General features: G+C 47.1%; 1 protein-coding gene across 1 annotated transcript in view; it reads left to right on the top strand.

Annotated features, from left to right (window-relative positions):
* The first annotated feature begins 7,376 nt into the window (after window positions 1-7,376).
* LOC146821720 (GTP cyclohydrolase 1-like) overlaps window positions 7,377-16,059 on the top strand; it is a 42,247-nt gene continuing 33,564 nt past the window's right edge. The window contains exon 1 of the mRNA XM_085612756.1: window positions 7,377-7,848. Coding sequence (XP_085468882.1) covers window positions 7,518-7,848 — 331 coding nt within the window. The 5' untranslated portion in view covers window positions 7,377-7,517. The remainder of the gene's footprint in view (window positions 7,849-16,059) is intronic.

Genomic DNA, 16,059 nt, shown 5'->3' on the forward strand with positions numbered 1-16,059 from the left:
AGGGGTGGCTACACCCATTTCCTTTGTCAAGTTTTGTGCCAGAGCAGGGGCTGGTAGCCTCTGCAACCGGTTTGAGCTGGACTATGCACAGGGACACCAAATGTGCCCCCTGTGCAGACTTCAAAGCACTGCTGGAGTGCCCCACCCAGCACTAATCCACTAAGGCTTGTCTGGGAGGTGGTAACACCTCCCTGTGACAAGAAACCTATTGTCCAGGCCTCCCCTGCCAGAGTTTCGGTCAGCAGCAGGAGGCCAGACCCGTGTCTGTGGCTGGCAGCATCCATTTTGTGATGCCAGGGTTCTGTTAGCTGGTACCGGGTATACCGGTGCTGTCATGTCTCTCCCTCTAGAAGGGTGGGATCATACTCCCGGGTATGATTCCAAGGTGTTTGACACTAAACACAACATGTTTCCGTGCAGCCAGTCCAAAGTTAGCATTTACCGTTCGGTTATAATGCACTTAAGTGTATATAGTCAGGCTGCATCACAGACAACCCCGGAGAAGAGATTCCGAAGGCATGCACCACCTTACCCAGGCTACAGTAGCAGACCAGTGGTGTCATTTTGGAGGACTTCCCAGGGGTGGCATAATACATGCTGCAGCCCCTGGTAGGCCTCTGGGGTACCTATGCCCTGGGTACATAGTATACCATATACTAGGGACTTATAAGGGCACCCCAGAATCCAATCTGTGGTGTACCTAAGGTACATGGAATCAATTTAGAGAGGAAGCAGTTAGGCTGCGGTCCTGAATAGCAGGACCCCAGCCAGACTAAAGTCGACAAACAGTGAAACATCGGCAAAAAGTGGGGGTAACCACAAGAAGCAGATCCCACTCTCCTACACAACCCCCTCCCCAAACGCAGGGACATTAAACTAACCTTGACCAGTTGAGTCTTCATGTTCTAAGTGGAAATAACTGGAGAGTCCATCTGCATTGGCATGGTTACTCACAGGTCTATGTTCCACTGTATAGTCCATCCGCTTTAGGGAAATAGACCACCATAAAAGTTTAGGGTTTTCACCCTTCATTTGTTTTAGCCATAAGAGGAGCTTATGGTCTGTCTGAACAATGAAGTGAGTACCAAACAAGTATGGCCTCAACTTCTTCAGAACCCAAACCACAGCAAAGGCCTCCCTCTCAATGGCTGACCAACGTTTCTCTCTGGGGGTCAGCCTTCTGCTAATAAAAGCTACTGGCTGATCATGAACTTCATCATTCAACTGTGACAGTACAGCCCCTACCCCCCAACTCAGATGCATCTGTGTGCACAATGAACTTTTTGGAGTAATCAGGACTTTGCAGAATGGGGGCATGCACATGGCCTGCTTCAGGTCATCAAATGCCTTTTGACAGCTAACTGTCCACTGAACTTTCTTGGGCATTTTCTTAGAAGTAAGATCATTTAATGGATTCACTATGGATCCATAACCTTTTACAAATCTTCTGTAGTACCCAGTCAGGCCCAAGAAAGCTCTGAGCTGAGTCTGGGTAGTTGGAGCAACCCAGTCTGCGATGGTCTGAATTTTGCTCTGCAATGGTTGAACCTGGCTTCCACCTACAAGGTGGCCCAGGTACACAACCTGACTCTGCCCTATCTGGCACTTAGTAGCCTTGATAGTTAGGCCTGCTTTTTGCAGGGCCTCCAAAACATTTCTTAGGTGGACCAGGTGATCCTCCCAGGTAGAGCTAAAGACAGCAATATCATCTAGATATGCTGCACTATAGTCTTCCAGGCCTGTAAGGACTTGATTCACCAACCTTTGGAAAGTGGCAGGTGCATTCTTCAAACCAAAGGGCATCACCACAAATTGGTAGTGCCCACTAGGGGAAGAAAATGCAGTCTTTGGCTTTGCATCATCAGCTAGTCTGATCTGCCAGTAGCCAGCTGTCAAGTCAAATGTGCTCAGAAACGTGGCTGAGGCCAAAGTGTCTATAAGCTCATCTGCCCTTGGGATGGGATGGGCATCAGTCCTAGTGACTGCATTGAGACCCCTGTAATCCACACAAAACCTCATCTCTCTCTTGCCATCTTTGGTGTGAGGTTTAGGCACCAGGACTATCTGAGGGTTCAATGACTCCCAAATCCAACATCTTTTGGACTTCCGTCCTGATACAGTCCCTGACATGATCAGCTTGCCTGTAAATCTTATTTTTAACAGGCAGACTGTCCCCAGTGTCCACTTCATGAGTGCACCAGGTAGTCTGACTTGGAGTCAGAGAGAACATATGCCTGAACTGGCTGAGAAATTTTCTGCAGTCAGTTTGTTGCTGGACAGTGAGGCTGCCTGCCAAGGCTACACCATCTACTGACCCATCATCAGTGTTCTGAGAGAGCAGGTCAGGGAGAGGGTCACTCTCTTCCTCCCGTCCCTCATCAGTTGCCATGAGCAAGCCCATGTCATCCCTGTCAACATATGGTTTCAGTCTGTTGACATGGAGTACCCTATGGGGACTCCTGGGAGTTCCAAGGTCTACCAAGTAGGTTACCTCTCCCTTCTGTTCAACAATTGTATGGGGGTCACTCCATTTATCTTGGAGGGCTGCTGGGGCCACTTGCTCCAACACCCACACTTTCTGCCCTGGCTGGTAAACAGTCAGCACAGCCTTTTGGTCATGCCAGGCCTTTTCTAATTCCTGGCTAGCCTCAAGGTTTTTAGTTGCCTTTTTCAGAGAGGGAGACAGAGGGAGGGAGACGGAGGGAGGGAGACGGAGACAGGGAGGGAGACTGAGGGAGGGAGATGGAGGGAGAGGGAGGGAGACGGAGGGAGAGAGACGGAGGGAGAGGGAGGGAGACAGAGGGAGACAGATGGAGGGAGAGAGACAGGGAGGGAGACAGAGGGAGGGAGACAGAGAGGGAGACAGAGAGGGCGACAGAGGGTGGACGACAGAGGGAGGGCGACAGAGGGAGGGCGACAGAGGGGGAGACAGAGAGGGAGGAGGGAGACAGAGGGAGGAGGGAGACAGAGGGAGGAGGGCAATGGAGGGAGAGAGACAGGGAGAGAGACAGGGAGAGAGAGACAGGGGGAGAGAGAGAGACAGGGGGAGAGAGAGACAGGGAGAGAGAGACAGGGAGAGAGAGGGAGGGAGGGAGGGAGAGGGAGAGGGAGGGAGGGAGGGAGAGGGAGACAGAGGGAGAGAGACAGGGGGAGAGGGAGGGAGACAGAGGGAGGGAGAGAGACAGGGAAGGAGACAGAGGGAGGGAGGGAGGGAGACGGAGGGAGGGAGACGGAGACAGGGAGGGAGACTGAGGGAGGGAGATGGAGGGGGAGGGAGGGAGACGGAGGGAGAGGGAGGGAGACAGAGGGAGACAGAGGAAGGGAGAGAGACAGGGAGGGAAACAGAGGGAGGAAGACAGGGAGACAGAGAGAGAGACAGAGAGGGCGACAGAGGGAGGGCGATAGAGGGAGGGCAACAGAGTGAGGGCGACAGAGGGATGGCGACAGAGGGAGGGCGACAGAGGGAGGGCGACAGAGGGGGAGACAGAGGGGGAGACAGAGAGGGAGGAGGGAGACAGAGGGAGGAGGACAATGGAGGGAGGGCGACGGAGGGAGAGAGACAGGGAGAGAGACAGGGGGAGAGAGACAGGGGGCGAGAGAGTCAGGGGGAGAGAGAGACAGGGGAGAGAGAGACAGGGAGAGAGAGACAGGGAGAGAGAGACAGGGAGAGAGAGGAAGGGAGGGGGAGGGAGGGAGAGGGAGGGAGAAGGAGGGGGAGAGACGGAGGGAGAAGGAGGGGGAGAGAGGAAGGGAGAGGGGGAGGGGGAGGGAGGGGGATGGAGAGGGAGAGGGAGAGAGAGACAGAGATGTGTGTATGCCGGGTCTGGTGGCTCAGTGGACGAAGGCGTCTGCTGCAGGGACCTGTGTTCAACCTCATGGTCACAATTTTTTTTGCTTTAGCCCCACCCTTCCCCCTCTGACTCCGCCCCCACTGGTGCGGCCCTCGGCCACAAACCACACTGTAAATTTGGCCCCCGAGAGAAAGTTTGTGAGTGCCCATGCATTAGACTGAGCATGGTTGCCCCATTTAAGGGAGACCTCCAACCCCAGAATAGTAACTCTGTTTTTTAAATTCAAGAATGCTTGGTCCAGTAACCCCAAAATGCATTTCCTGTCCAACATTGAACCTATAAATTTGAGGCCTTAATTGAAGTTGTCCTTTACTGTTAATCCTATTCTTTCCCTTCTCTCCCTTTCCAGTTCCTTCACGTACCCCATGGCTCGTATCCTCATTCCTTCCCAGGACCACTACTAATGTGGGGAAGGCCTCGGTCCATGTAGCTCTTTCCATAGTTTACAGCCCGACCCCTGCCTCTTTGGTGTCCTCGAGCATTCCTCCCACTTCTTCTCTCTGTTGAACTAGTCCTGGTTTCAGTAGGTCTTATGCCACCCCATGTGTAGATGCGCTGATGTGCACGTTTTCCGATCTGTCATTGCGCAGCACCTGTGACCCTCTACAAGCAGTTCTGTAACGCAGAGAGAGTATCTATCCTCAATGCCTGCATTTGGTTATGTTCCTCTCTCTCCACTGCACAAATTCCTTCAGCTAACCCCTTTCTTCTTTCCTCCTCAGGCTTCCCTGATTTATTTCCGATCACGGTCTCCTAATAACCCCTTCCGTAGTTTCCCTGTTTAACTCTCTCCTTGTCTGTCCCCTCGCACAAGTTATTCCCTATCATAATCGTATTTCTGCCCCTGAACCCTGAAAGACCCTTGGGCTTGCTTTTCATCTTGCTCATCCTACTCATACTCCCCTGCTCTCTCTTCGTTGTCTCCTACGAGGGAAGCTTGTGAACTTTGGGAGGTTCGACTGTTACTCTGCCCTAGGGCTGCGTTCTTGACTGTGAATTACTGCCCTGAGCACAGTGCCCAGAGGCCGACACCAGCGAGTAACCGCTGAGGCAGCAAGTTTGATGGTCCGAGCAGCAGATGAAATATCGTGTAAGGGAGAATTATTGCTGTTGGTCAGCTGGAAGCGTGCCCTCCCTTATAGCTGGTGAAGGTATAAGCAGCGTCATTGGATATCCGTTATGGCCATTACCCACCCCAACCCTCCCCCCTCCCGAAAAACAAAACAAAAAACAAATGTGATCTCCATTTCAAATTTGAAAAAATGTGTATGTTGGCGTTGAAAATTTGTGTTTTTCACTTTTGCTTTTTTATACCACTGGCAATAGTGCTATGCAAATATGATACCTCCACTGCAAGTAAAAAAACAAAAGTAAAAAACATTGTTCATTTCAACGCCAACAGCTCTAACCTTAACAAATGCAAGACCTATTGCATTGCAAATGCTTGTTCATTCTGTGACTCTCCTGCTAATTTATGGAATAAAGTTTTTTGTCAGACAAGAGAAAGCATGGAGATCCTTTTGAATCTTATGGAAAGCACCTTTATTGGCAGTGCGTACATTTTTGGTGCTGACTGATTCGGAATATGCTTGCCAGTTGTTAATTGGACAACCAATCTAAACAATGTTGATTTTTGGCCCAATCTGCTGCATTGTAGGCCGGAGCAGAACTCTGCGGGATCCCACTGAGTTTTAATGCAACTCCGCAGAACTCTGAGTAGTGCAACTCTTAACACTCCGCCCACCCCTCTTCATAATGCAGTCTCTGGCGCCCTGGATTTGCTTGGACAGTCTTGATTTCTCATAATCTGTCCCAACAAATGTTTTACTTTCCCTGGTTTTCAGAGACAGTCGACTGAACACACAGAAGGAGAGGTATATACCATATACATAATCTTAAATGCAAACTTCCACTTTATGTCCCTTAATTCCATGTCTTTTCTAAATTGGTGAGCATTGTCAATTAAGTCATTCTAAGCCCCTCGATGGAGGCAATATTGTAGTCCAAGCTCTGCGTTTGGGGGACATCCTCTTTTTTGGATTTGAGGATGTGGTGAGCTAAACTGGCTCCTTTTCAAAGCCTGGACACATATTCAGTTTGGAGGCAACTATTAGGATTTCGGACAGACCCATGACTGAGCAGGAATATTTGGAACGTCTAGGGAAGATATTGTAAAATCAAGAAGTTTACCTGTTACAAGAGTGAAACGTACAAGCATTTTAGGGTCTAAACCAGGTAGGGAGACCAGATTTTAAAAACCTGGAGAGTTCACATAAAATGATGTCTCACCGTATTAAAAAAACACTGTGAGGCAGGAAGGGGCATTAAATGCAACGTTTGCACACAGTATCGTCGATCTGAACATGAGTGTCTTCTGCTGAGGGATGCTTTTCAATCCTGCACTGCATCACATGAAAGCGTTCCTCCCTCTTTGCTCAGGTGAGCCTCTCCGAAACGAGAAAGGTGCTCAGGAAAACGAGGACACAGACCGCCCGTAATGTTACGAGGAGTGCCCCAAGAAATAAAACATAATAAAAACGGAGGGGCCCGTTGAACGTCGACAATGCTGTAGTTTACTTCATACACAGAAGTTAGTTGTACTGAACCCGCGCCCCTGGCATCCTGCATAGGTGTTTCGCAAGGTAGTGGAGTCTGCCGTCAATATTTGTGGTAATATCAAGATCAGACGCGCAACGCCCATTGGGCTAAGGGCTTCAGCTCTCTCCCCCCCCCCTTCGTGTGCGGCAGCCCGGGCTGAGACAGCTTCCCGGGCACCCATACAGCCGCACCCGAGTACTTCACAGGTCATTTATTTACTTGTTAATGGGGCTTTGTTGTCTTTTCACCCCACCCTAGAGCCCATACATCACCCTGCCTATTGCTGGAAGAATTTCCCCCCCCCCCCCCCCCCCCCGCCCCCGGATTTCCCCCCCCCCCCCCCCCCCAAAAAAAAAAAAAATTGGCACTAGTTGCGCCTCTGGGTGAGATCAACAGCCCAAAATACCATAAAACAGTCCCTCAAACGCCCAATAGACCATGACACAGTCCCTCAAACTCCTCGCTGACCTGTTAAACCATCCCTTCTGGAAATTCCCGATTGCCTCATTGGCCAGTCTGCCCCCTGGCGGGCACACGGACAGCCCGTGGGCACGGCGTGATTAACTCACTTATCGGCGTCCCAGTCAGTCTCCTATTGACGCTGCGCGTCAGGCGCTGCGCAGCCCGGGGCAGCGCTCGGCATTCGCTCTGCTTGGAGGGGAGAAGGATAAATACTGCCAGGCTGGGGGAGAAGCCCTGCAGTGCCACGAAGGGAGCTGTCCAAGGATCGTCCGAGGCTCTCTTTAAGGACGGACATACGGGTGTAGAGCGAGACAGACCCTATAACCTTTGCACTCTCCCTCTGACAAACTCACCATACTACGGGCATTACGTGCTGGCAGCAGTAAGCATCCTGTTGAAGACAGTGCCTCTGTGCAACCAGCATCATAGTGCCCACAAAGAAGTCTAGTGCCGTTGTAGTGCCAACCGAGGTTACCCACAGCCAGCAGCAGAAGCAACGGAGCGCAACCCTCATCCAAGCGCGCTCAGCAGCCCGCTACCAGCAGCAGAAACCGCCGAGTACCCGCAGCGCCTAGAAGCTCTCCGAACCCCCGCGACCCGACAACCATGCAGTGCGAGCAGCAAGTCCCGGTCGAGCAGATGAACGGCTTCCACCTCACCAGCGTGGACATGAACTGCAACTGCCTGAGCGCCTACAGCGCCAACAACGGTCCCGTGGCCGAGGTAAAGAAGGCGCTAAAGCAGTGCAACTTCTCGACGTGCACCAAGGACGGGGCCAAGGAGCCTGAAGAGCAGCTGTCCTCCATGCAAGACGCCTACACCACCATCCTCCGGGGCTTGGGCGAGGACCCGGCACGAGAAGGGCTGCTTATGACCCCCAGCCGGGCGGCCAAGGCCATGCAGTTCCTCACCAAGGGCTACAAAGAGAACATACGGGGTAAGAAGCATTGGCGCGGGCAAGTGTGCGGCGGTATATTAAGTTATATAATTTGATATACCCTCATGTGTCCAGTTATGAGTATTTTTCCTGTAAGATGCATCAGCACCTCGTGAGGGGTAGTAACTAGTAGGCGCTATATGATTGCCATACCGTTAAACTGCTTCTTGGCTCTGTTTTGCAAGAAAACATCCGCTTCCACTTAGGGTATATATCATATACATGTGTGGCTGCAAGAGGAGGGAGCGCGAAAGCAACAGAGGGGGGCAGTTTGCAGTGTGTGACAGTACCATCGACGACATGAGGGGGAAAAAGAGGCTGGCTCTCAGTGAAATGCATTCAAGTAATGTGCGCGGCGCCAAGAATACGTCATTGTGTTTTTAGGGCGCTAGTGCTGTACTGCAGGATCGCCAAACACATGTTTTTAAATTATGGAAATAGAACAGAAATCTCAGCAACTGCAATCCTTAAATATTTAGGCATTTGACAGAATATATAAAATGTAGAGGGTTTGTTATTTCACAATTCAGGATCTCCTATTGGATTTCGATTAATGTTATGAAATACTTTTTCGGTCAAATATAAAATACATAGAGGTGGCACCAAACCCTGTTGGAAATCACGCGTTGACATAGAGGTTGGACTGGGAACGAAAGAGGGAGAAAGAAGAGGTATCCTGTAATATAGCGAGCCTCCCCACTCTACATAGTGCGTTCCCCTCGCTTACTCTCATTTTATTCCACTGGACTAACCGTGTGCCCCTCTACACTGACTGGGGATGAAAGGACCACTTACCCTGAATACTCTGCCACATTCCATTTCCTATCTATGTCCTATAACAAAGAGCGCTTCCATAGTTACATGTCTCTACGGTGTGCAGAAACGACTGGTCCTCTCAAGAGTGCTAAATAATACTTGACTGAGTGGTGGTAGCTCTGATTGCAACAAGTGTTTTGCAAAACAAAACACACAATTCCAACTCCTCATGATGTGACGGCAAGTGTGATCTGTACATATGATGTATTCTGACAAAAGAGGTGATCCTTGACAGCCCTGACAAGTGCTTGTGTCGAGGAGCTCATGGCAAAAGGGGTGTTTGCAGGGTTGGAATGGCACAGAAAATAGGCCTGGGCACCGAAATAAAAGTGGTCCCTATTAGTGAATCATATAGCTGAATCAAATTGGCTCAGATTTGCAAATGGAGACAGTTTTGAACTTGTACAGAATGCTGTATATGTGTTTTGCATGGTATGGGAGACAGTGTGCACTTGTGCTTGCTGCAGCCAGTGTTTGTGGTAATATTATGCAAATCAACAGAAGAAATGGCCCCCCCTCACTCACCTAGCAGACCAGCCCTTCTGGCGCTGGCAGATTGCCTTATAGGCTAGCCTTACACTGATCGTCTGTCAGTCTTGTAGAGGAGAAGGGTTAGATTGTCAGCTTAGAAAGACCAGTCCGTCTGTACTGCAGCGCAAGGAGAGAGCTCCGCCACCAGTAAAGCACATGAGAATAGATGATCTATCTGTGGCAGCACCATAAAGAACGGACATAACAATAAAGTGTAGAACGATGAGAATGACCAGTCTTTCGGTACAAAAGAAGGATTAGGCTTCTGTACAGGAGAGATGCTAGCTGGTTCTGGTGGCTTAGAAGAGTAATTCGTCCACTGTAGGGGCCAGTGTCTGACCTCATGTTCACAGGTTCATATCCCGGTGGGTCTACTCAGCCTTTCAGATGAAATGAGTACCATTGAGTTGGGTAACAACAAACATCTGTTATTCAGCACCAAGGGGCCCACGAGTGAACCCGCACTTTGCAAAAACACATTATGTTGTTTTTGCCAGTACAGGCCTTGAGAAGGACAAGAATCACAAGAGAAGGGTTGCTCTTTTAACACAGAGGAAAGGCTCATCTATTGGTGCATTTCAGAAGAAGGCTAGGCTGTTAGTACAGTGGACAACTAATGCTAGCATAACAATGTAGTGTGAAACCAATAACAGGGTGTCAGTACTGTACACAATAAGGACCAGTGCGTCAGTAAATTATGTAACTAGGACTAGCATGTGTCAGTACACAATACGTTTTAGTCAGTACAGCACAGGAGAAGAGCTAGCATATCAATAAAGTGCAAACGGAGGGCTAGTTTGCCAGCACAGAACAAGAGGAGCAAGCACATCAATAAAGTGCAAACGGAGGGCTAGTCTGTTAGCACAGTACAAGAGGAGATAGCACATCAATAAAGTGCAAACGGAGGGCTAGTCTGTCAGCACAGTACAAGAGGAGGAAGCACATCAATAAAGTGCAAATGGAGGGCTAGTCTGTCAACACAGCACAAGATGAGCTAGCACATCAATAAAGTGCAAATGGAGGGCTAGTCTGTCAGCACAGTACAAGAGGAGCTAGCACATCAATAAAGTGCATACAGAAGGCTAGTCTGTCATCAAAGCACAGGGGGAGAGCTAAAACATAAGTAAAGCACATAAGAAGGGCTAGACTGTAGGCAGAGCAAATGAGAAGAGCTAGCACATCAATAAAGTGGAAAAGATGATTAGTCTGTCAGCAGAGCACATAAAAAAGCTAGCACATCAATAGAGTGAGGAAGGAGGGATAGTCTGTCAGTACAGTACAGGAGAAGAGTTAGCACATCCATAAAGTACACAAGGAGGGCTAGTCTGTCAGTACAGCACAGGAGAAGAGCCAGCACACCAATAGAGCTAGTAAGGAGGGCTAGTCTGTCAGCACAGGAGAAGAGATAGCACATCAATAAAGCACACATGGAGGGCTAGTCTCTGAGCACACAACAAGAGCTAGAAAGTAAGTAAAAAAAACACATAAGGAGATCAATTCTATCAGTACCGCACTTCCCCATATATCAGAAGTACTCTACTGTTTGTTTAGTGTCTTGTAACTTCAAGCCTGGATTCTAGCAGTGGGCCTTCCATCTCGTCTCTGTGAAGTATGTCATAGTGGTATATTCATTGCATTGTTTGGTTGTAGCTACACTGAATATGTTCTTAGTGTGGTAGTTCTAGACTTCTTTTCGGAGCTTAAAGTTTTCTTTGGTCAAGTGAACATGGTGAAGTTTAAGTCACTGTCTTGGTTTATCTGTGACAGTGGTTTGCTTTTGTTGATGTCATGCCCAACATGTGGACTGATCGGCTAAAATCGGCCACTGTTTATGCATTATAAAGGGGAGGAAGTAAATATAATTCGCTGATAATGGAATGTGAAATTTCTCACAGGTGGGGAGGTGGGAGGCCACTCAGCATTCTCACTAAAACAACTAGAACACCTTCTTATCAATATCTGCTTCCTTCCACCTCTTAAATGTGTTCTCTGTATTTGGAACACTTTATATCTTCCACCACAAGGTGTCCTGTTCACTAGGCTGCAGGATGAGGTTGGACTACAGCATAGAGCATGTGGGAGGTGAGCTCTATGAAATCCACTTGGTCCTCAGTGTCATCGGCTGTTAATCTTAGAGTTATAGAACTGAAGCAAGGACAGAAGTTGCACAGCCCTACGAGTGAGTAATCGGAGTGCCATGATGCAAAAACTGTTAGGTGAGGCCTGCAGAACATTGGTGGTGATGTGCTGGGTGCCCTCTACGGGGGCTTGAACTGGAGCCTCTTGGCATCTCTGCCAAAGCCCTATGGCATAATAATGGTAACTTTCTCTGAATTCTGTGTTGACAAATATTATAAGGTTGAAGTAAAGGTTTAAGGTAGTCTAGTTTGGGTAGAAGGATGTTACTGTTGAATGTCATGGAGGTCAGGCAGGGTGGATGTGCAAATGCTTTCACTGAAAATGAAAAGTCTTTCCACCATACAAGGAAACCAATACTATCTTATATTTTTAATCCTTATGTTTCCTTTTTATATGTGAGTAGAGAAGGCCTTTCACTTTATTCTGCCTAGCTGTACAGTTAGTTGGCTGTTGAATCTTGGTACCAGCTCTACAATGTCACATGACCATCGCACCATGCACTGAACCCATGAGGCTAGTGTCCCATTATGCATATAGCACTCTAAGGTAATGGCTACTAATGTCATGGTTTGCAGCAGCTGGTGATAGCAACAGTTACCCTCTGTCTATGTGACATTTCAGATCACGGATAGCAATCAGTAGAAGAGACAGGAACAGGCAGTAAACCGTGTGCTAAGAGCGCTGCTTAGTTTCTGCCATGTCTGTTCTATGGCTGCCACCTACTCTCAATAGCACATAAGAACACGAGGGACTAAGAAATAAGTCGACCATGAGATAACGTGAAAGGGCAGTTCACATACCCCTGGCATTTTGTTGAACTGAGGTCACTTTGAATTGGTGCAGAAGTCCTGCAGAAACAGTGCAGCTTATCTTTGAATGTGTTCATGTTGGATGCACTAGCAAAATACCAGCACGGTTTCCTCTCTCTATACTTCCGAAATTGATGGTCACATGCCTGGTTTGTGTACTGATCTCTTTGCAGCTCAGATCTATTCGGAGCAAGGGTCATCTGCCTCCTGTCCTCCTGGTTATGGACTTCCTGACTCATTCTGACCGTGCACCACCTCACTCTTTTCACAGTGCCACCTACATTAACTTTTTTGCCATAGGTCGTATAGTTGGTATGTTTTGTTTCCCAGCCAGCAAACCGGGGTGAAGGGCAGTGTGGTGCTGATGAGACATGAGAGGAGGTCTGAGTGTAAGATACAGAGAAACAGGAGGCGGCGTGTGTTTTGGGACAGTGTATCCAGTATGCAGTGTGTATTTTATGGTATTTTATTTTTACTTCTAAAAATGATGCTTGTCGTTGCCAGAGTTGAATTTATGTGTGCTTAGAAAAAGTGACTGTTAATCCTTTTGGGTCCAAGCAAGACACGTCATTAATATGATGCTCCTGTCAAGTACATGTCTGAGCAGTAAGAACTTTATTGTTGGTTAATTAAAAACCTTACAATATAAAAACACTTGCAGCGTATTCTCAAAAGAAACACTAGGTAAAATTACAGAAAGTTACAAAATTAACATTTTACTTGGAACTCTGCAGAGCTTCACGACAGTTAACGTTCGACTCGAAGACCAGGTTAGGGCGGAGTGCTGCACTGTTTAGTGGGGAGTGGTTAGCATCTCCGATGACTTCCAACAGTTCTAACGCCTTGGTGACAAATTTTGTTAACCCGATATTCAACTTCGTATTGTCCGGGTTTAAGGCTGCTATTATGGCTTGGCGGCATGATCGAATTCCGAGCCTAATCCATTCTTCTCGCAGTAAAAATTGTCTAACAGTAAGCATTGCGGGGCATAGATAAACCATATGTTCCATTCCTTCGGTGTAGTAGCCAGACAACCTATATTGGGTATATACATGTCAGCATTACTCCTTAGGGAGAGCTCCTCATTTGAAAAGAAAAAAATACCATTTTAATTTTTCTTTCTTCCTCTAAAAATCACTGCAATGCATGTTAATGGGAATATATCACCATATTTTGGTCAGTGACCCTCATGGCTGTTTCCAGATGTCATGCATAATGTTAGCCCTTGGCAGAACATTTTCATATCAATTGGCTAGGCAAATACAGCAGTAGCGAAAAATGAGAGGGTAAAACTGATTATGAACAATAATACCATTAACATTTCCGAAAATCAGTGCCCTGGCCAGACTCTCTGTTGAAGCAAACATGGTCCAGAGACATTGAAGCACTTTGCACAAGAATCAGATTCCATTACACATATGGATATACCTTCAGGGAGATTAAGCAATGTTCTCAGAATCAATAGGTATTGAGGTAAGGCTTGAACTCAAACCTGGTTCCCCAGGTCCAAAGTCAGCAGTTCGTACCTTTAGGCCACCATAAATTAAAACACAGCATGAGAAATAAAAGTAGTCTTGCCACAAATCGTCCTTCAAACCTGGGGTAGGAGAGATGTCATTTTGTATTTTGGAAATGGTTACACGATCTGAAGTAGAAGCAATGGTGCTTTCCATCTGCATTATATAATGTAGTAGCTTCTGCATGTGCTGTGTAGCACCGGGATAGTGATTATGCATCTAGGTTATTCGCTCTTGTGAAACTCCCATCACCCTCCTACATAGTGTCTGGAAAAGATTTCTATGCGATGAGCGGAAAGATATATTTTAAGTGCATAGCGAAAACTGGCATTTAATTTCTAATACTTCAGTTTAACATATTGTTTTAAGAGTTTTGGTTGGTGTTGTCTATGCAGTATTAATACAGTCTGTGTATTATTCATCACGGGCAGATGTTCAGTGTACGGGAACAGCCTATGCCTTCTATGTGTCTTATCTACAAGTTTGCAGTTCAAGAGCTTTGTGCAGTAGATTTGCCTCTGCCATCTTGCCCGTTAGGTAGCTACACTGATTAGTATGTTTAATGTTGTTTTATCACCTAATCAAAATCATTTAGGCACCTGCGGACTGATCCCTTTCTTCTAATCTGTTAGCCATAGTAACCCCTCAAATTGCACTTTGTCCCCAGCTCCGAATTTTCTGATGCATCACACATTGGTTTAATGTCCATAAATGTGCACATCATCTTAAAGACCTAGGGGCATGTTTACTAAAATCTGATGCAGCAGGCAAAAAATCTGTGCTGTGTATCGCAAGAAGAAGAGAGCAGGGGAGTGCCATATTTACAGAAATATGGCACTCTCCTCCCCTCTCCCTAGCGCCGGTGTTGAAATTAGCTGCCTTGCACCACACACACGCCTTTGCTCCATAGTGCAAGGTTGTCTGTGTGAGTCTAGCATATGTTTTGTACTAGAAGGATTTCCCTTCCAGTACAAAATACTATGCTCAGACTTAAATGTAAGCCTTTTCCCACTTTGTACGTGTGCTGTACAGTGCAGCGCACATACAAAGCCGGAAAAGGAAGTAAAAATGAAAGCATTTCTCCTTCATAGCGCCTATTGAAATGAGCGCTCTTTTCTCCCGATAAACCGTGTCTACTTTTTTAAGTAAATAGGGTTAAGCGTCAGACACCTTGAGTGGTTGTATGGAAACACCCATGCACCACCCATGGTACACCCGTTGGTGCTAAGTAATGCAAAACAGAGTTCTTTTCTAGTGTTTTTCAGCACACTGCAAAGTAAATTGGTAAAAAAAAAGATTTTGCAGTGTTTTGTGTCACTTTTGTGACACAAACATGATGTTAAATCTTATTAAAAAGACCCCAGTGTTAAGCATCTGCTTAATTCAATATGATTCAACTGCAGCCTGAACTTTTTTTTGATGTCGTTTGGGCCTGCTCTACAGATTTTATAAAGTATCCCAAAAGGGGGCATTAATCATGATGATTAGACTTTGGGACCTCAGATGTGATTGGTCTATTGGAGCGACCCTCGGCTCTGTCCTAGAGCTCACTTAAATTAAAAACCATCCAGATTTATATGGGAATGGACCCTACAAAAGTCCTTATATCTGCTTTCTTGCTGTCATCAACATTAACCTTTAACTCATCCCGAGTCACACTGTTCTTAAACCAGTCTTAGGATTTGGATGTGTGCACAAGGCTATGTGATTGGGAGGACATGGTCATGAGGATTCTATAATGCCCCGGCCCCTTTGTTATCAGAATGGAATTTTGTTTGTGTGATGCTGGGACATATATCACATGATTGGGCTTTTGGAAGGAATGCTCAGCTGTGTGCAGCATTAGAGGAGGAGGCAAGCCAATATCCAGTCCCGTCCAAAATGCGAAACAAAGGAGAAAATGATAAAATCAAATCACAAGAAACTAAGTGCACATTCAGGATATATGCCACTTTGTCTCTAAAATAGGCAGTCTAACCAGCTCTAACAACATGGATGTATAACAAGTTAATATTATTCTATTTACAGGTCTTTTGATTTGGCATGTGTGTTTATGGACAGTATAAAAATGTATGCTTAATTAACCCTTGCAGCAGGCAGGAGGCAGCACTGCAGTGTATAAGTTCACAGCTATCACATTTTAGATATCTTGTTGTTAACTTTTTACCGTACTCTGTACAGTTTTTTCTCTTTGTACTGCAACCCTCATTCTCCTGGACCTATCCGCAGCGTTTGACATGGCCTCATCCCCCATCCTAATCTAGCACCTGCACGAGATTGGAATCCACAGACTTGATCTCTGCTCCTTCTTAACAGATAGAACACAAGCTGACACCCTGGTACCTTACTCCCTCAAAACCTCATCTGAGGAGTGCCTCAAGGTTCATGGCTTAGCCCCA

Source organism: Triturus cristatus, chromosome 6 (genome assembly GCF_964204655.1).
Source record: "Triturus cristatus chromosome 6, aTriCri1.1, whole genome shotgun sequence".
Taxonomy (NCBI): Eukaryota; Metazoa; Chordata; class Amphibia; order Caudata; family Salamandridae; genus Triturus; species Triturus cristatus.